We start from the raw sequence: 20409 nt of genomic DNA on the forward strand, positions 1-20409 counted from the left end.
AGAAGCATGGGGGAGAGAAGCACAGGAGAGAAGCAGGGGGGAGAAATATGGTGGAGATAAGCACAGGAGAGAAGCATGGGGGAGAGAAGCACAGGAGAGAAGCAGGGGGGAGAAGTATGGTGGAGAGAAGCACAGGAGAGAAGTAGGGGGGAGAAGTATGGTGGAGGGAAGCACAGGAGAGAAGCACAGGGGGGAGAAGAAAACAGGCCCAGGTTTCACACTGAGTTAGTATAAATACATTTAGAATCTATAGTATTAACTATATGTATAATATGTACTGTGTTAGTGTCATTTTGTGCCATTTTGGTTGGTGGTGTGCCCCGGCATTTTTTAAGTATAAAAAGTGTGCCGCGGCTCAAAAAAGATTGAAAATCACTGATTTAGAGTATTCATTATAACTATATGTGTGATATGTATCAATATGTATGTACATATGTATATTATGAGATAATTTATCGGTCACATACTCGCCTTATGCTGCGTTTACATGAAACGATAATTGGCGACCGCTTAAGCCTATCTCACACATTGGTTAAATCGGCGAACGACTGTTTACACGGAACGATGTGCGAATTTTTTGCGAACGATGAACAACAATTTTAGAACATGTAAGATCAAAATGAACGATTTCTCGTTCGTCGTTTGATCGTTCGCAGCGTTTACACGTACGATTATTGTTCGAATTCGATCGTTATCGTGGAATTAATATTCCAAAACATTCTCTACTAGTTCCGGCAGAGTACATTGCTAAATTGGGTTGGAACTCCCTTGACAAACTCCGCTACGCTACGCTACTATACTCTACTTTTAACTCTTCAACCACTGCTACAACTACCTCTACTTTACTTCTTCAAGCTCCTCCTCAGCACAAATGAGTTCAAGCACTAGAGCCTGTGTAAAGATTTATCTATTTGCTGTAAAAGTGAATTGTACTACTAAGAGACTGTATAGTAAAGCTGGTATATTTTTATATCACTGGGACTCATCCTTCCCTCCGCATCAGCAACTATACACACCAGCTGCACACCGTGGGTTGTTTTTCCCCTTTCTGTGGGTGGCGGTACCGCTAGTCCAGGTGGGTCAATTGCCACTCAGGACTACCGAGACAAGAGCCCAAGGGACCCATTACAACCCGGCAGATCACCAACCATTTTGGGGAGTAAACCCAGCATACATACATAACATACATAAAGCTGGTACCAACTTCACACCTGTGTACTGGACTAACACTGGAATAACGACAATACCATCTCTAGCTGAGCTGTAAAACAAAAGCAACCAACACAGGAGTGGTGTCACCAGTAACACCTTAGTACGTCACTGGTCGAGCTACCACAAAGGTAGACTGTTTGTAGCAGCACTCCACTCTGACTGAGAGAGGAGTTTGCTGAACTGGGACCCACCTCCCTCTAATAACTCCTTCACTTTACCTACCAACACCTCTGTTAATCATTCATCCTATCTTCTGCATGGAGCACAGCCAAAATGCCCAGCTAGAAATACAAGTCTGAGCGGTCTGCAGGGAATGTGGAGCCGTCTTCTATGTAAGCTGTTGCTGTCAACCTATTAAAGAGATTCTCTTGCAGCCTTTTCTATGCATTTAGCAGTGGATACACTTTTTCATTGTCTTTTAGTCCCTAGGTTCTTTTAGGCAACACAGTGTATGATCAAAGCCTTTGGGGGTACACTGATCTAGCCAAGATGGCAGGCAATATGCCATATATTAAACATAAATACACAAATCTAGATCTATTATTATAGGGACAACCCACTATAATAAAGTAATGAGGGGACCACCATGACTGCTGGAAACCCCTGCAAACAGCTGCTAACAATGGGAGAAGCTGTCAGAAAATGTACATTTTATGGTAGGTTACTGGCTTCAAGCATGTAATACAGGCGTGTCTGGTCTTTCTGAGGGAGAGCCACTTGTTTCAATGGCTCTCCTTTCTGGCTAACAGAGGTTGGGGGATGGGGTGTTTGTTTGCTCTAACAAAGCATATAGATGTAGTCTGACCGAGATAAGGTTGCACAGCTGGATGTTTACCCCCTCTGTGGTACGGCATCAAATTACAGGATTTTATAAGAAAGCCGCAAACATGATGTGGCGGTGAATGATGCTATCAGACAAGACATTCCACTCCTTGTTCTGTACGTCTCATCTACAGTTATCTGCAGCACACAGGCATGGTGGCTAAAGCCGTGCTGGAAATCCACATTAGGGCATAAACCCACACACCGTATATGCAGCGTATTTACTACTGCGATACGCAGCAAATACGCAGCAAATACGCAGCAGATTAGATCTAAATAGCTGAACACAGCATCAAATCTTCACCATCACATCTGCTGTGTATTTGTTGCGTATTTGCTGCGTATACGGTGTGTGGTGTGGGTTTATACCCTTAAAGTGACTGTACCACCAGGCCCAGGCTGAAGCACTGGAGGCGGGCCGACCCACCCTTAGTGGGAAGAAACCCGAGCCCCTCCATGACGTGACTCCATTAGAATCAATGGAACCCTATCCTAGAGCGGCAGGGGTTTCCTTCCACTAAGGGTGGGTCGGCCTGCCTCCGGTGCTTCAGCGTGGGCCTGGTGGTACAGTCACTTTAAAATCTGCCAGGTGGATTTCGGTGCTGAGTTTGATGTAATTCAGAGCAGCTTAAAGGGGTTATCCAGTGCTACAAAAACATGGCCACTCTCTTTCAGAGACAACACGGTTGCAATTAACCCTTTGAGGACCAGGCCCAAAATGACCCAGTGGACTGCGCAAATTATGATCTTAGTCTTTTCGTTTTTCCCTCCTCCCCTTCTAAGAGCTCTAGCACTTTCAGTTTTCTATCTACAAGCCATGTAAGTGCTTGTTTTTTACAGGAATAGTTGTACTGTGTAATGGCGTCATTCATTTTACCATAACATGTATTATGGAACCCCAAAATTATTATTTATGAAGATATAAATTGGTGAAATCGAATAAAAAAGAATGCAAAATGATAACGTTTGGTCGGTTTCTGTGTCTACGTAATGCACTATATGGTAAAAGCGACATCATACTATTACTCTATAGGTCAGCCCGAACACAACCATATGCAGGTTACACAGATTCTCTAATGTTATATATATTTTTTAAATTAAATCCTTTTTTTGGCAATTAATTATAAATAAAATGGGACTATTGTGACACTTATAACAGTTTTATTTTTTCACCTATGGGGCTGTATGGGGTGTCATTTTTTTCCGCCATGATCTCTAGTTTTTATTAATACCATATTTGTGAAGATCGGACGTTTTGATCGGAGCACGCTTCATAGCGGGAGAACCACCCAGGACATACAGTTACGCCCTAGGTCGTCTGGGGACAGACTTCCATGGCGTAACTATACGCCCTGGGTCATCTAAGGGTTAAGGTGTGGTTTGCAATTAAGCTCCATTCACTTCAATGGAACTGAGCAGCAAAACCCCGCCCAAGCTGGAGACAAGAGTGGGGCTGTCTCTGGAAGAAAGTGGCCATATCAATGTGAGCTCAACGTTAGGGTACTATGGAACGATAATCGGCCGAATCGGCCCCATCTGGCCGATTATACTTCCGTGTAATAAAGACAATAATCAGCCGATGATCGTTGTCATCGACTGATCGTTTATATAGGTTCTAAACTATTATTGTCGGCTACCGACTGCGCACTGCTACGTGCAATAGAGGTGCGCGGCTGGCGATTTGCAAAATAAATACATTACCTATCCATGGTCCAGGGCTTCTCTTGCTCCTCTTCTCCCCGGGTCCCGCACGCTGCAGCTTCAGAGCGGCCTGTCTTAGCTGACAGGCCGCTCAGCCAATTACAGGCCGGGACCTCAGCCAGTGATTGGCTGAGCAGCCTGTCAGTTAAGACAGACCGCTCTGAAGCTGCAGCGCGCGGGACCCAGGGAGAAGAGGAGCAAGAGAAGCCCTGGACCCAGGATAGGTAATGTATGCCAGTTTAGCAAGGGTTGCAAGGACATCGGTAACGATGTCCATGCAGCCCTTGTTACATGATTATCTGGCCGTGTAATAGGTCCAGTAAACGAGCGCCGATCTAGCAGATCGGCACTCGTTTATTGTTGTTATCGGGCCCCCATCGGGGGGCCCGATAAAACTGTGTGGCAGGGGTGACATGTTTTTCTTCTGTGGGAAATAAAATGCAATATGGTTTTAGAAAACTTTATGTTTTTTGTAACATTTTCTGAAAACAGCTATAGTAGATAGTTTTTAGGGTAAAACCGTGCAATTTTTGACGTGGAAATCGATACGGTTTCTTTGTCAAATACCGTTAAAGTTTTACTTGTGTGAACTAACCCTTACATTACCACTTCTCTCCTGACTTTTTTTTTTTTTAAGTTCTCTTGAAACAAATGACTGATTGTGTGGTACTGACTATAAACATGTAGAACTAATACTATTTGTAGGGCATTCAAGTCCATAGGATTCCAGCCTTGTGATATAAACAGTCTGTAGTAATATACATATCTATGATTTATTAGTATGACAATGATTACCCCTTTCTTATTGATCTGACAGCCCCAGCATGTTAGCACAGCAGCACCCACCCCCTATGTTTGCCCTCATACAATGCCCCTCCCCCAACTCACCCTGTGACGGTTCCCGGTATCCAGCTGTATGGCTTTATTTGCTAATTTCATCGCTCTCTGCAGCGGCTTCAAAGCCCCATCACCAACCGAGGAAGCCATGTCTGGCAAACATATATAAATACGAATAAAACCAGTATCCGGAACTCTTGTATGTGGTACTGGTATCCGCCGGAATATAAACACTGGCTGCACAACACGAGGGGAATATCTTGCGGACCGTGGTAACAAATTTTCTAAGAAAATGTTCCACAGCGCCATCTCGCTGTTGGCGTACAACATAACAACTGCTATTGAATAGAATGTGCACTACTCCTTTATATAAATTATCGGCATAGTTGGCTGTGCTGGATTATGCTTTATGAGAGCAATGTCTCTGAGGTGAGAGATTATGTGTGAGACCACTCAAGACACCATGTTACTGTTGTGAGGGTTTCTACTGTAATACTAGCAGTTGACCACACGGGGGAGACATGTCCGGATGGAGGGAGCAGCTTGCCGTAGTCGCGCTGAGGAGGCCCCGGGCTGGATGGCGGCTCCCGGGCTGCCGCTTGGGGGGTGAGGCCGCGGGATGAAGCGGGACAGGCGTGGGCGGATCACGGGCTGTCTCCGGAGGGCTTCACGGGCAAGGGAAACCACTCAAGCGCCCAGACAGCCGCCCCCAGCGCTTCTCCAGGAGCTCCCTGAGGCCAGAGCGGGTGAGAGGCGGCTGTGACAGATGACACTATACTTACTACAGTGATTGTAAGGGAGCAGAAAGCATCACTCCTAATGGGGGTCAGCTACTGCAGAGCCTCTCCTCAGGAGCTGTCACTGATAGGATGATGGAGGCACAAGAGGCTCTGCAGCAGCTGAGACATGTTTAGTTGTCCTGTAACTCATTGCCAGAGGATCCATGTCCTGTGGGGACTACAAGTGGCACAACAGAAACCCACACAAACCGCTTTACAAACATTAAAACCTTTAAAAAAAAATGTTAAAATTGCTCTATTCCCATCCTTATAATGCTTTTATTTATTGTTCTATGGGGCTGTGTGAGGTGTCAGTTTTTTGCGCCATAATCTGTACTTTCTATCGGTAGCTTACTTGCGGATATGCAACTTTTTGATCACTTTTTAATTACAATTTTTCTAGATTTGATGTGACCAAAAATCAGCAATTTTGCGCTTACTTTGTTTATGGAAGCAGCCCCAAGCTAAGTCCCAAAACTTCAAGGGGATCCCAGTATAATTCAAAAGCCTCAAACCAACCCCCAGATCCTGAATTGAATACCCATGGAGGTGCCCTCGCTTTCCAAAGGTTTACCAGTGCCAACCTGTGCATTTTTATCAGCACTTTGTCATTCCATAGCAGAGAGGAGTAGGTGATGTGTGATGTAATCGGCTACAGAAGTGAGGGAGGCAGAGAGGAGTAGGTGATGTGTGATGTAACCGGCTACAGAAGTGAGGGAGGCAGAGAGGAGTAGGTGATGTGTGATGTAACCGGCTACAGAAGTGAGGGAGGCAGAGAGGAGTAGGTGATGTGTGATGTAACTGGCTACAGAAGTGAGGGAGGCAGAGAGGAGTAGGTGATGTGTGATGTAATCGGCTACAGAAGTGAGGGAGGCAGAGAGGAGTAGGTGATGTGTGATGTAACCGGCTACAGAAGTGAGGGAGGCAGAGAGGAGTAGGTGATGTGTGATGTAACCGGCTACAGAAGTGAGGGAGGCAGAGAGGAGTAGGTGATGTGTGATGTAATCGGCTACAGAAGTGAGGGAGGCAGAGAGGAGTAGGTGATGTGTGATGTAATCAGCTACAGAAGTGAGGGAGGCAGAGAGGAGTAGGTGATGTGTGATGTAATGGGTTACAGAAGTGAGGGAGGCAGAGAGGAGTAGGTGATGTGTGATGTAATCAGCTACAGAAGTGAGGGAGGCAGAGAGGAGTAGGTGATGTGTGATGTAATCAGCTACAGAAGTGAGGGAGGCAGAGAGGAGTAGGTGATGTGTGATGTAATCAGCTACAGAAGTGAGGGAGGCAGAGAGGAGTAGGTGATGTGTGATGTAACCGGCTACAGAAGTGAGGGAGGCAGAGAGGAGTAGGTGATGTGTGATGTAATCGGCTACAGAAGTGAGGGAGGCAGAGAGGAGTAGGTGATGTGTGATGTAATGGGTTACAGAAGTGAGGGAGGCAGAGAGGAGTAGGTGATGTGTGATGTAATCGGCTACAGAAGTGAGGGAGGCAGAGAGGAGTAGGTGATGTGTGATGTAACTGGCTACAGAAGTGAGGGAGGCAGAGAGGAGTAGGTGATGTGTGATGTAATCGGCTACAGAAGTGAGGGAGGCAGAGAGGAGTAGGTGATGTGTGATGTAACTGGTTACAGAAGTGAGGGAGGCAGAGAGGAGTAGGTGATGTGTGATGTAACCGGCTACAGAAGTGAGGGAGGCAGAGAGGAGTAGGTGATGTGTGATGTAACTGGCTACAGAAGTGAGGGAGGCAGAGAGGAGTAGGTGATGTGTGATGTAACCGGCTACAGAAGTGAGGGAGGCAGAGAGGAGTAGGTGATGTGTGATGTAACCGGCTACAGAAGTGAGGGAGGCAGAGAGGAGTAGGTGATGTGTGATGTAACTGGTTACAGAAGTGAGGGAGGCAGAGAGGAGTAGGTGATGTGTGATGTAACCGGCTACAGAAGTGAGGGAGGCAGAGAGGAGTAGGTGATGTGTGATGTAACCTGCTACAGAAGTGAGGGAGGCAGAGAGGAGTAGGTGATGTGTGATGTAATCAGCTACAGAAGTGAGGAAGTCCTGTGTGTGAACTACCAGCAAACAAGTCAGCCCTGGTCCCACTCCAGAAGTGGAATAAATGAGACATAGCTGTGCACCCTGAAGGTTGCTCTTGGGTTCCATTCTACCAGTGAGAGCAGTAAAACCTTGTCACTACTGTAGGAATATCCGGGTAAAACTATGACGGTTGGAGAGGTTTTCCCCATGGGAGGGTTGTGGGATAGAGCACCTAGGTCAGATAAGTGATGGCAATGGATTTAAGTCTTTTCCTGATATTCAAACTGAACATGCCTTACCACAATGGTGCTTTTACCAATTTCTGCAATTATGCCATGCATACAAATCACAAGTAAAAATAGCAGCCATGACTATACAATCCCATTCTATGCTATATCACGGCAAAATATTCTACTAAAGGCTTAAAGGGGTTGTCCAGCGAAATTATTTTTCTTTCAAATCAACAGGTGTCAGAAAGTTATATAGATTTGTAATTTACTTCTATTAAAAATCTCAAGTCTTCCCATACTTATCAGCTACTATATCTCCTGCATATATGTTGTTTTATTTTCAGTCTTACACAGTGCTCTCTGCTGACATCTCTGGCCGAGACAGGAACTGTTCAGAGCAGGAGAGGTTTTCTATAGGGATTCCTAGCACTGTGTCAGACTGAAAATAAAACATTTCCTGCATGACATATAGTAGCTAATAAGTATGGGAAGACATGAGAGTTTTAATATTAGTAAATTACAAATCTATATAACTTTCTGACACCTGTTGATTTGAAAGAAAAAGATTTTCACTGGACAACCCCTTTAATATTATAGGTATATGGGCAGCTGCTTGGTGAGCATTTGTCCCGTTACCCTCTGCATGTCCATCAAAAGAGGGTAAGGGATGTGGGTGATGTTCCTAAAGACCTAAAATATCCTGAGGTAAATTGGTATATGGGATTCCTCGGCATGCCCACGCTGCAGGGGATTACACACACATTTGATGCTTATGATGTAGGAAGTTTATAGGGAAACGTATGGAACAAAGTCTCATCTATTATACAAAGAGCATACCCTGTTACTGTCCTCACTAATCCCAAACACATTTACTAGATCTGGTGAACTGTGTAGGCCTACTAAACTGAATAATGTAGGTCAATTTTTCCATGTTTGTATGTGAATGTTTATTTTCTTTTTATAAAATGGCGATGGGGAAACTATGAGGACGTGATTTGTGTATATAGGTTTATTAGTGTATGCAAAGTGTTGCCCCCTAGTACATAACAATATTATCTTATTGTTAATTGTATGCAGTATATGTGTAAGCATTGTTCTTATGCTTTATTCATGTATGTTGGATAGGTACCAACTGTTGTTTATTTTTTTTGGTTATGTAAAAACCTGTTTTTAATTGGAAAATAAAAAAAAATAATCTGATAAAACAAGTTTTTCATGTTTTGTGTATGGTTGATGATAGCTTTTACATCTATGTTGTTTATTACCTCTAGGCATTGGAAGACCATTGAGTACTGGTTACTGCCGGCTGTGCCATGGGAAGTTCTCTTCCCGCAGTCTGCGCCAGGCCTTTGGGAAGGTGCCGGTCACTGGTCGGAGCTCAGAGAGGCAGAAGCGTATGGACCAGGTGTTCTTTGCTGATTTTCAGCAGCTGGTTGGTGTACCAGTGCAACAGGACCCCTGGCTGCCCCAGTTTGTGTGCAAGGACTGCCATGCCCAGTTCTATAAGTGCCGCAATGTGTTACGCACCTTTATGCGAAGAGTGAATATCTCCCCAACCACACCTGACTGCAACACAAAAGGGTGGGTGAAGTGAGATAAACTATGCAAGTTGTATGCACCTAAAATGTACAGTGCCCCAGTAGATTTGGTATTATATCATCTTTGTCATTTGCATGCTCTGAGGATAACTGAGAAGTGTTTATTTTTCATTCTTGATACATAGGCCCAGGTTTATCAAAGGGTGTAAAATATACACTGGTGTAAACTGCCCTCAACAACCAATCACAGCTCAGCTTTCCTTTTTAAACTCTTTTTATTGAAGGATATGCAATAGTCACACAAGCTTCATACAATGTCATTACAAGAAAATATCAAATAAAAAAGTAGTAACATCTGGACTTAAGAGTGTACAGGTTGACATTGGAGGCAAATGATCACAAGAAAAGTGGAGATGTGCTCGTGTGAGCTAAAGACATGCAATAAACAAAAAGATGCGGTACAACAAATTGCTAGGATCTAGCACTAGACCATTAAACGTGGTCTTAACTTCAAAAAAGTTTGTGCAAGTTCACATAATACATACATACAATACAGGTATCCTAATCATTTCCTCTCGGAGAAGGAAGGTTGTGATTATTAAGCCTAGCAAACCTGTTCGGCTGGAAGGCGGTTAAGGGTGAGACGCACCACCAACCCCATACTTTCCTGAATTTACCGGCACAACCTCTGTGTTTAAATACTATGTATTCATACGACAGTATTGAATTCCTGAGTTTAATCCATTTGCCAATTGTGGGTGGTCTGGCGTCCATCCATCTCATTGCTATGACTTTCCGCGCCATAAATAGAGACTCTCTCAAGAATATTCTATGATGGTGTGGCCAGGATTCCTCATCTAGAAGTCCCAGGAGGCAAATTTTAGGCGTACATGGTACGGTTATACCTAACATCTGGGTCAGATGGTTTACAACAGCCTGCCAAAAATCTAGGATGACAGGGCACTCCCATATCATATGCCAAAAATCTGACCTAACATGTCTGCATCTATGGCATTCTGCTAAGGGGTATCTACTCATCCTAAACATCCGAACCGGGGTGAGATAGCTTTGATGCAAAATAAAAAGCTGGGTTAGTCTGTTGTTAATGGCCTCAGCTTTCCTTTTACCAGAACTGAAAGCTGAGCTGTGATTGGTTGCTGTGAGCAGTTTACACCAGTGTATATTTTCCACCCTTTGATAAATCTCCCCCTATGTGTATGCAATTACTTCAGTGGAGTTAATTTAAAGGGGATCTATCATTGGGTTGGTGTAAACGAACCTGTTGATATCCCTCAGCAGCTCTTTACCTTGTGTTGGCAGTGTTATTCATCCTGTGTGTCCCATGGTTCTTGAGTATTTTGATCAAAGAAGATATGCAATTCGCCGCCTTAGAAGTATCCTGGGTGTTGCCCCGAGCACCCCCCCTGTTCCCTCTAGCCTGCTATGCATATTTATATATGCATAGTAATGGCGCTCTGAACCGCGTGTGCAAGGAAGAGCTCATGTACAGTATGAGACAGACTGCTACTGGCAACACTGCCAACATGAGGTAAAGAGCTGCTGGGGGTGGGATATCAGCAGGTTCCTTTACACCAACCTGATAACAGTTCCCCTTTAAGTGATTGAATAATGTTATTAGCAGAATCACTGTCCATTGGTAGAATGCAGATGTACTGCAGACTGTAGCCTTGTGCCTGTTCACAGACTATAGACTGCAGCCTGTATTATGCTGGCAGGTCAACAGGGAAGCTTTAATGGTGTAGCTACCCTGCCTGCATTAATTCAGTTTCAAAGCAATACAACTATAAAATGAAAAAGGGAATTTGATGTGTCATATAATATGCAGTTCTGACTCTGTATCTTCATTGCATTTCAGTGGTAAGATGCACAGTCCAGACAGTTTTACCACAGGGCCCTGTGCAGGTAATTTCCTTTCTTTTGTATGTTCTTGTCAGTGACATCAATAAGAGTTTTGGGGGGTCCCTGGTATTGATATTAGATAGAACTTTTCAATCCTTTTTTAATCAGGTGTTTCACAATTTACTTCAAAGCCCCCCTCCTATCATACAGAGTAGACATTTACATGTAATGCACCATCATAGAAATATGTGTCTAATACAATCACAAAAAAAGACTGAAACAGAAGTATATAGTAGTGATCTAAATAAATAAAATGAAAACTCGAACATAAATAGACTGAAAAAAGAGTTTGTGTGATTCATATATGATTCTCTGACATTTCTGTATTGCTAGATCTGATCACCTCAAGCCCTGAGTGCCTGCATAGTCTGGTAAGCTGGACCCATAGCCATGCAGGTGGATGCTCTTCAGTGCCCAGCTTGCAGGAAGTGCTTTCTACACAATATTGTGGTATCATTCGGGCAGTCTGGGGTTGTGGAGAGGGGCATGATTACATCATGGACACGGACTCTGACCTGCCTCCAGACTTCCAGCAAATTACTCCAAGTGGAAATGGAATTCATACAGTCAGCAAAGCTACAGACACTGCCTCCTTGGGATACATACTGCCGGACAGAATGGCCAACACCCCAGCTATAGCTGATATTGGAAGGGCAGGTAAATCACCTGCTCAGAGCAGATCACCCGCTCTGCCCCTGGAGACTCTGGTGGCTCCATGTCCTGAGACAGATTCATTGCATGGTAAGATCTGCTTATAATTATATTATATACTATATGTCATGCATATAACAACCATAACAATCTCCAGCACAGGTCCTCTACAATTACTGCATCAATAAAGTAAAACCTAACTACAACTTTATAATATTTTTGACAACAGGGCACGGTGGAAGGACATCTGAGGCAAATGATCTTGCAAAAAACCAGGGCAATGACTATTCAGATGGGTGAGGATTCTCTTGTATGTATGACAGTTCTCTTTTTTGAGTGGACTGTGGAAGTTAAGACTGGGTTATGCTAGAAACAGGAAGACACGGTCTATAGTTATGGTATTTTCTTTTACAAAGTAACATCCATAGCAAAGAAGATGGAGAAGAGAGAGGAGAGGTCTTGTCTTCAGATGACTACTTTGAACCCTATCCCAAAAAAAAGAGGTAAAGTCATCCTTTCTTCCTGTGCTGCTTGTTTTTCATAGGTATGCTTATTACCATTATTTGCATCATAGACACTGTTGAGTCACTCATTGAGACCAATAACAAATCTCCCGAGTTATGCATTAAAAATGCCTTCAATCCTGTATCACTGTATAGTTTGGCATTGCTATTCTAGACTTTAGGAAGTATGTGTGACAGTCCATATAAGATTGTTTAGCAGACCTGTTATTGTGTTGTTTGGACATGGCAAATGTACCTGGTTTTGAAGCAATACAGGAGCAGGTTATATAAAGACAAGTCTCATTATTATGAACACTTACTTGGCAGCCCATAGCTCTTGAAGGAATTAATGTGATATGAGCTCATTTGATGGGTATATAAGATCTGCGATAGGTTGTTTGCACATATATCCTTCGTTGCTGTCACGGTAAAAGGGGCGATTTACAACAAGGTATAATTATTGGCTTTTGGGACAAAAGTAGCAGAGTTTGTAAACTGTTCATGTGCTGCTGTGGTAAAGGTGCTGGAAACTGCAGAACACCACGTCATTGTTGTGAGAGGTGAACGTCAGCTATGAAGGTGACTCGCCACCAAAATAAACCATGAGGCTACCAGATATGTCTAAAAACCGTTCAGCAAATTCTATTGTGTATGAGGCTGCAAAGCAGATGGCTGCTCGCTGTGCATCTGCAAAGAAAGTTGCATTAGCAGAAAAGGCTATAGTTTTCACAGCAGTAAAAAAATGAATCTCCGATGATTGGCAGAAGGTTGCCTTTTCCTATAAGTCACATGTTCTGCTTCAGTCAGATGAGAAACATCAGATGAGAAACATCATAGAACAAACAATCTGCAACCATTGATTGAACAACTCAAGTTGGTGGTGGTCTGGGGAATGTATTCTCTGGGTTCACTCATCCAAGTCAAAGGCACCCTCAACTGATCTGGGTATGAATCCCTCCTTGCAGATCACTTACACCCTTACTTACTGATGGTCTTCCCTGGGGCAGATGAGTTTGAAAATATAACCAAGTCCTTAAAGTACTACCCTAATTCTGAAGACATGAACCCAATTGAGCATCCATGGACCACCTTCATTGTCATATTCGCTCTATGGCTTTACACCTATGCGATGCAGTCAGCATGTCTACAGATACATGTGGTAACCTACTGGGACCTTTTTGAGTCACTGCCAGCCCATCTAACGGCAGGTATTCTGGATATTATCTGGTGGTCATAATGTGACTCAATTGTGGGGATTGCTTTGTAATCTCAAGTTTGTGGCCTAGGACTATAGGAAAGAGGTCGCCATATTGGTTGTCTCTTTCCCAGAAATAGATATACCTATGAAATCACCAAATAAAGGAGAGTGCACATGAATGACTGACATTTCTTTCCTATTTTTGGAAAAAAATGAATTTATTATGGTTTTATTACTTGTATATTAGACATAAACTGACCTGATTATCTTACTATTCTAGGCCTCCCCTTAGAAAGGCCAGACCTAGGAAAGCCCAAAAGTCACAAGAGCCCAGAGAAAGGAAGAAGCCAGGACCTAAACCTGGCTGGAAGAAGATCAAGCGTGAGAGGTTTGCGTTATGTCTGATCTAGCAGTTTCACATTTGATCCAATCAAAGTGACAGGCCATCTATGATGTATAATACTTTTAAGTGGTCTGTTCTGTGTTTCTTACTTGTGTCATTGGGGGACACAGACACCTTGAGTATTGGCTGCTGCCAATAAGACAGGGGTCGGGAACCTATGGCACGCAAGCCAGATGTGGCTCTTGTGATGGCCGCATCTGGCTTGCAGCCCGTCTGTATCGCAATGACCGTATGCGTGCGCCACAGCCAGCCCCACGCTCCTTTGCAAGCAGGTAATTCTCCAATAAGGTAGAATCCTCTGTTTACAGAGGCTGGGCAGGAGTGTTGCACATGCGTCCAATCAATGCGCGCATGGAGGAGCATGCCGGGCCCTACATAGAGGTTATACCTGCGGCTGCAGTTGTGGGTGAACTCCATGACTATGCAAAATATATGAGAAGCATTTTAGAAAGTTTGGGGTCAGGTGAGGTACAAAGCCATCAGCAAAACCATGGAGCGACAGAAGTCACTTTAATGGTAAAAGTAACAACGCATAACAACATTATTAAAAAGAATTCAGAGACTTGTTGGTTTTACATTAAAATGCATAAATTTACTTTTAATTTAGTTATGAACACATTGTATGGCTCTTGCGGAATTACATGTTAAAAAATTTGGCGTTCATGGCTCTCTCAGCCAAAAAGGTTCCCTATCCCTACACTAAGCACCTAGCTAGCTTTACCAGGCCCAACCCATAGTGCAGACAGTGAGCTAAACCTGCCTTATCTTGGTATTCATAGGAGGCAGACACTCCTGCTTCTCAGCAGGTTTTCTGCCCCTTTATCTTTGTTCATTTATTCTTCTAGGCAGGAAATTTGGATAATGCAGTCTCCCTTTATTTTGTAAGAACTTACTGTAAATTCCTTTTCTTGTCAAGGTAATTGGGTGGGACAGATTCCTCCCAAGTTTATATTTTTTCAGGTGGCTTATTCTTCTTTAATTAGTCTGATTTAAATGTTTTCTATTAGAGTACTGTGTTTCCTTGAATAAAAACTTTTCTAGCATAAAGTCATACTGTCACCCCCTTACCCGCTGTTCATTTCAGCTTTAAACAGTGTCACCTAGGCAGTTAGGGTGGGGAGAGGGCCCAACTGCTGTGAAGCCCTCCTAGGTGACACTGTCCACCGATGAAATGAAGCCATTTTAGAGCAGAAAGACGACACAGACAAGTGTTATACAGGTATATAGTTAATGTGCAGCAGCTAAGCTTGTGGGTGGAGTGGAGAACCACACATAGTAAGTGGGGTGACAGGATCCCATTAATAACTGTGAAAGGGTCTAAGCATGGTAGGAGGAGCTAGCACTCTTTTGGCCGGATGTCACCAGCCTATACCCAAGTTGTCTGTGTACACCAATGAACTGAACAGGTAAAGGATTTTACAGTGAGTACAGTGGTCCCTCAAGTTACAATATTAATTGGTGCTAGGACGACTATTGTATCTGAGACCACAACTTTTTACTTTAAATTTAAAGGAAATAAAGGAGGTAACTAATATAGATAAAAACAAGTCCTTACATACAACAGATAGAAAGTGTTTTATAGTCCCCAGTGGCTCTATGATGAGTACAGGAGCTTTTTTAAGATCCTTTACACATCACACAGGGTCCCAGAAAAATAAAGGAGGAACAGCTAGTTGTGGCACAGATAAAGAGATAGAGCATGTAATGCACTGTACTTTATAGAGGTGCTAACAACTAAGACAACTAAGAGATGCAGGAGTTTACAGTAAGATACCTACTTTTTTAGTCGCACGATCTAGCCATCCACACATTACAGATTTGGATTGTTTGTAACATTGTATGGTCTCAAGTGGACCAGGAAATTTGTATGTTGAAAACATTGTAACTTGAGGAACCACTATTCTCACAAAATCCCTTTTTTTCAGAGAGGAACTGCCCACTATCTTCAAATGTCCTTACCAAGGCTGCACTGCCGTCTATAGAGGAGCTGATGGTATGAAGGTAAATAAAAACAGAGATAGTAATCCCCTACTGCCCCATTATGTGGATGCAGCCACCAACAGGATGAGACTTGCTGATGTGGTCTATAATAGAGTACATTTAATTGTGGCAATATACATTATGGCTTGGTTTTGTGTGCCAGGCTGTGGGACTCAGCTATACCTTATTCTTGCTGTCTGAAATTGTTAAGAGTGGTGTTGGTGACCGTATACTAGGAGATAGACTCATCTTATGCCTGATGTGGGCTTTATTGTGACTTATGAGTTAACAGGTTAAAATGTAAAATGTATACAAGTTTTTGACTTGCAGATTTACTAATATTGTTGGGTATTTCAAAAAGACACTACATTTTAGGTTCAATTGAATTAAAACATTGTAGTTCCATCCAGGCTCTAAGAACATCCATAACATTTACAATATACACAGCTGTGATACTAAGACTGCATTCACTGACGGTAAGCTGAAATAAAACTAACTTTTTATATTACAAAAACTAAGGCACAGGGACACATGTAAGTCTATGGAAGCAGGACTTGCTCTAGCAGTGATCAGGTGCAAGTCAATAGAAAGCTAACCCAGCCCCAACACTGTACTGTAGTTTACATTCACACCTACTGTGTTTGCTGTGATTTGTGTTCAATCATTTAGTTACACATCATCAAATCCACACCAGACACAGAACTTGTGAATGTATCATTAGTGCCCCTCAAAGTATAACAATGACACTTTTTTTTTAGAAACATATCAAGGAACATCATGAAGAGGTGCGGGAGCGGCCATGCCCTCATCCCGGATGTAACAAGGTGTTCATGATAGACCGTTACCTGCAGCGACATGTCAAGCTGATTCACACAGGTCAGTGGTTTGTGCACTAATAGCTGTAAAACCTCTGCCTAAGGGTGCATTCATATTGTGCTTTCAACTACCAGTTTTCTCTTTTGTTTAAAGCACAAAAGCAGAAGTAAAGCCAAAAACAAACAGCTGAGATCTTGAAGCATCAAACATGCTGTTAACACTGTACCTATGAATATACCTTAACAGTCCCTTTTTCCTTCACTTAGAAGAAAGGAATTACATTTGTGACCAGTGTGGACAGGCATTCAAGCAAAGGAAGCATTTATCTGTGCATCAGCTGAGGCACTCAGGGGCTAAACCTTTACAGTAAGTGTAATATATAGACTGAGCATATAGGAGTTATCTAAAGATTATATCACCTATTGTGTAAAGCGGTGATCTGATTGGTGTAGGTCGACCAATGGAATCCTTCCCTGATCATGGAAAGGCAGCACATATGCTCATGTGGCCACATTCACATACTACCGAAGTGTCAAGTGATCATTTATTTTTGATGACATCATTCTATAATGAAAAGTTCATTTTATTTAAAAATATACACACACACACACACACTGGGTCAGATGTATCAATCTGTATGAGACAAAAATGGGTTCCAATGTTCTGCTTGCTATTAAAGGAGAATTCCTTTAAAGCGACTCCGTACCCACAATCTGACCCCCTAAAGCACTTGTACCTTTGGATAGCTGCTTTTAATCCAAGATCTGTCCTGGGGTCCATTCGGCAGGGGATTATAGTGATAAAAACAACTTTTAATCCGGAAGCGCTGTGTCTAACAGCCGGGGCTTACATTTGTATATGCATTAGGCTGGCACAACCTCTCTGTCCTTCCTCCCCACCCTCCTCATCATTAGGAATACTCCAGGCAGATTGCTTCCTATTCCCCACCTGTGTGCATAATGAACATGGGCTGGATCGTTAAGACACCTGTGCAAAGCTCAAACAGCAGTAAATGTTCCTGGATCATTCCTAATGATTAAGAGGGTGGGGAGGAAGGACAGAGAGGGTGTGCCAGCCTAATGCATATACAAATTTAAGCCCCGGCCGTTAAGACACAGCACTGCTGGATTAAAAGTTGTTTTTATGACAATAACTGCATCCCCTGCCGAACGTACCCCAGGACAGATGTTTGATTAAAAGCAGCTATCCGACGGTACAAGTGGTTTGGGGGGTCACTTTAATAGTGTAGGCAGGGGAGCATGGGAACATATCTAGGTAGTATATATTTACCCGTCCATGTGCCCCAGCAGCGCTGCACCCTCACTAATGGATCCCTGCTGGCCTCCTGAAGCTCCCACTCCTGCAATGTCACAACCTGACTCAGGAATGCCGACTCAGCCTGTTAGGCATATTTGCCTAATAAACCCAATTACAAAGTTTCTTAAAATCGTCTGGACTATTGATTTCTACAAAAAAAAAAAACAACATTTAATGACAGTGACACTTTAAAGTTAATCTTTAATTCACATTACAAACTGCTGACGTTGTTAGGTCTTGGAGACATATGGTGCCTTTCATATATCCAGCTGTGCTTCCATAACATAGGGAAATGCTTTTATTCTCCAGTGCAAAGTGTGAGGGAGACTTTTCCAAGGCCTGGTTCTGCTGCAAGCTGTAACACGTCCCCCCTCCCCTTTCCATAACCTAACCCTGCCTGATAGACAGTCAGCTGGAAGTGGAGTTCCAAGCACTGGAGAATAAAAGCATTATTCTATGTTCTGCAAGTACAGACGGAGATATGAAAGGTACAGTATGTCAGCTATAGGATCAGAGTTAAAAGTGTCTATTTAAATTGAGCAAAAATAGTTTAGTGTATTTTAAATATGTAAGGGTATGATGAATGTAAAAAATAAAATATCATAATTCTGTTTTCCTATGTCAGATGTGAAGTGTGTGGTTTCCAATGCAGGCAAAGGGCATCCCTCAAATACCACATGACCAAGCACAAAGCAGAAGCAGATCTGGAATTTGCATGTGACCAGTGTGGGAAGCGCTTTGAGAAGGCACATAACCTCAATGTTCACATGTCAATGGTTCATCCACTCACCCAGAGCCCTTCAAAGCCCCCAGATACAGAACCTGACACTCCCTCAGGAACTATGGAAGGACAAGTAATGAAGCCAGAAGCACAGCAACTCACTAGCTAAAGGCTGATTTGTGTGAGAAAAAGACATAGCGCTTTTAAGTTTTTATATTGTTTTTAAAGGTTCTCTGTACAGGAGTCTATACAGTATTTACATTGGTTTTTACACAGTGCCATTGTGGCATAGGAAGCCCCTCCAGGAGCACCAGCCTGGGTATACGGTGGTCCCAAGCACTGTGACAAGGGTAAGGCTGATTTCACACTCTACATCCCTTGCTGTTCTACTGACCCTGGACTTGGATAACCATAATCCTGTGGAGATCTGATTTCATCAGCAGGGGATCCGTGTGCTGCAGCTTAACCCCGTAAAACAAACAAGTCACTGCAGAGCAGTGCTGTCCTCCTTTTTGTGTGTGGCATTATGTACCAGTTAACATGAATGCACATAGGTGACTAATTTATGATGTAACAGGTATGAAAGCTTTTTCAGGTTTGAATAAATTATTTACAAAAGTTGATGGGTCATTGTTGAACACATTCCAGCCCTTTCGGGTCATGCCACTTGGTGTAGCAGAATCTAATTTCGTCTTAGGACCTACCAAAAGGTAACCTGCAACTTTCTTTTCAGACCACTCCTGGTGTTGACTGGGAAAAAAAGCTGCACATACTTTTCCAGCTCAGCCTACACAGTAATTTACAGCTATCTCTACATGCACTCTACAGTGAAGACTGCCAGTTAACAGATAAGCAAAACCACTGTAAATAGGGCTCGGCCATCAATAAATTGATGCTGCATTAATTAGTGCTGCTTTCAAAGTGCTCCACTTGCTCAGAAAGTCCAACATGACAGTCTGAAGTCTTTTAAAGGAATATACCCATCTGGGACATTATGAACCATCTATGTGATGTGCTCCTATGATAAGCCAAATTTACACAATTTGCTTTAATAAGAGTTGCACAAAAGGAGTTGCCTGTAAGTTATGTTGTTTGTGTACCACAGGGAGTTACGCAAACAGCATAGCTCGCATTTCATTACATATATAAAAAAAAATTCTGAGATTTTGCAGTTATTTTTTTTCAGTAGGCTTAAAACTAAGCTGACACTTCCTGTTCTGCACAAATTATTTCCCAGCAGTTCTCTTCAACACAGACAGGAGTACAGTAAGAGGTACTCCCCCTTTAAAAGGTGGGTAAGGATTTTAAGGTCATTGTAGAGGAACTTCCCTATAGGCAAATACTAATGTAAACATAGCACAGGGTTCAACAATTCAGAAGAGATCAGGCTCATCAGATATGTCGCCTTCATGTGATGGATGAAGAATGTTCCTCAACAGTGCAGCCAGCTCTGGGTCCTTCTCCTCCCAGGAATTTGCTATCTGCAGATTATATGAAAATGACTACTTAAACTGTGGTGTTATTAGGATTGTCAGGTGTAACAGTTACACTTTTAAAGTAATGTATGAGATTAGAATGTTTTTTTCACAGACCCAAAACTATAGTTCTCAACAGTTTACAGATTTCTCAAACGGTGTAAAATAGACACATATGTAAGCCACCCTCTGGAATCCTTTTACACCCTTTGATAAATCTGGGCCTTAGTGTCTATTAATCACACGATTTCTGCTACAAATTACAAAACAGAGGGAGTGTAA

The 20409-nt window shown here is 42.8% G+C and overlaps 3 protein-coding genes across 7 annotated transcripts in view; 1 reads left to right on the top strand and 2 right to left on the bottom strand.

The window, feature by feature from the left end:
- Nucleotides 1-5314, bottom strand: part of VPS9D1 (VPS9 domain containing 1) — a 35310-nt gene extending 29996 nt beyond the window's left edge. Inside the window, exon 1 of the mRNA XM_069966068.1 lies at nucleotides 4624-5314. Coding sequence (XP_069822169.1) covers nucleotides 4624-4902 — 279 coding nt within the window. The 5' untranslated portion in view covers nucleotides 4903-5314. The remainder of the gene's footprint in view (nucleotides 1-4623) is intronic.
- Nucleotides 4885-19270, top strand: ZNF276 (zinc finger protein 276). Of its 5 annotated transcripts, none has more exons than XM_069966076.1 (11): nucleotides 4885-5001; nucleotides 8877-9186; nucleotides 11020-11066; nucleotides 11397-11804; nucleotides 11944-12010; nucleotides 12131-12217; nucleotides 13696-13803; nucleotides 15744-15819; nucleotides 16557-16674; nucleotides 16881-16980; nucleotides 18557-19270. In XM_069966076.1, the coding sequence occupies exons 2-11, from the start codon at nucleotides 9002-9004 to the stop codon at nucleotides 18819-18821; spliced, it is 1461 nt and encodes a 486-aa protein (XP_069822177.1). In that variant the 5' UTR covers nucleotides 4885-5001; nucleotides 8877-9001; the 3' UTR covers nucleotides 18822-19270. The 5 variants fall into 5 exon arrangements, with proteins under 5 accessions (XP_069822177.1, XP_069822174.1, XP_069822173.1 ...); XM_069966073.1 differs by lacking the exon at nucleotides 4885-5001 and adding an exon at nucleotides 5068-5318 and having other exon boundaries at nucleotides 18584-19270; XM_069966072.1 differs by lacking the exon at nucleotides 4885-5001 and adding an exon at nucleotides 5068-5318 and having other exon boundaries at nucleotides 16884-16980.
- The window catches only part of FANCA (FA complementation group A), a 63498-nt gene continuing 61204 nt past the window's right edge, over nucleotides 18116-20409 (bottom strand). The window contains exon 43 of the mRNA XM_069967894.1: nucleotides 18116-20133. Coding sequence (XP_069823995.1) covers nucleotides 20026-20133 — 108 coding nt within the window. The 3' untranslated portion in view covers nucleotides 18116-20025. The remainder of the gene's footprint in view (nucleotides 20134-20409) is intronic.

Source organism: Dendropsophus ebraccatus, chromosome 4, assembly GCF_027789765.1.
Source record: "Dendropsophus ebraccatus isolate aDenEbr1 chromosome 4, aDenEbr1.pat, whole genome shotgun sequence".
In the NCBI taxonomy this organism is placed as follows: domain Eukaryota; kingdom Metazoa; phylum Chordata; class Amphibia; order Anura; family Hylidae; genus Dendropsophus; species Dendropsophus ebraccatus.

Coding starts and splice junctions, on each gene's coding strand:
- ZNF276 (XM_069966071.1), top strand. CDS start 5,192: ATGAAGCGGGACAGGCGTGGGCGGATCACGGGCTGTCTCCGGAGGGCT. Junction 13,804..15,743: donor AAGAAGATCAAGCGTGAGAG/GTTTGCGTTATG, acceptor CCTTTTTTTCAG/AGAGGAACTGCCCACTATCT. Junction 15,820..16,556: donor GAGGAGCTGATGGTATGAAG/GTAAATAAAAAC, acceptor CTTTTTTTTTAG/AAACATATCAAGGAACATCA.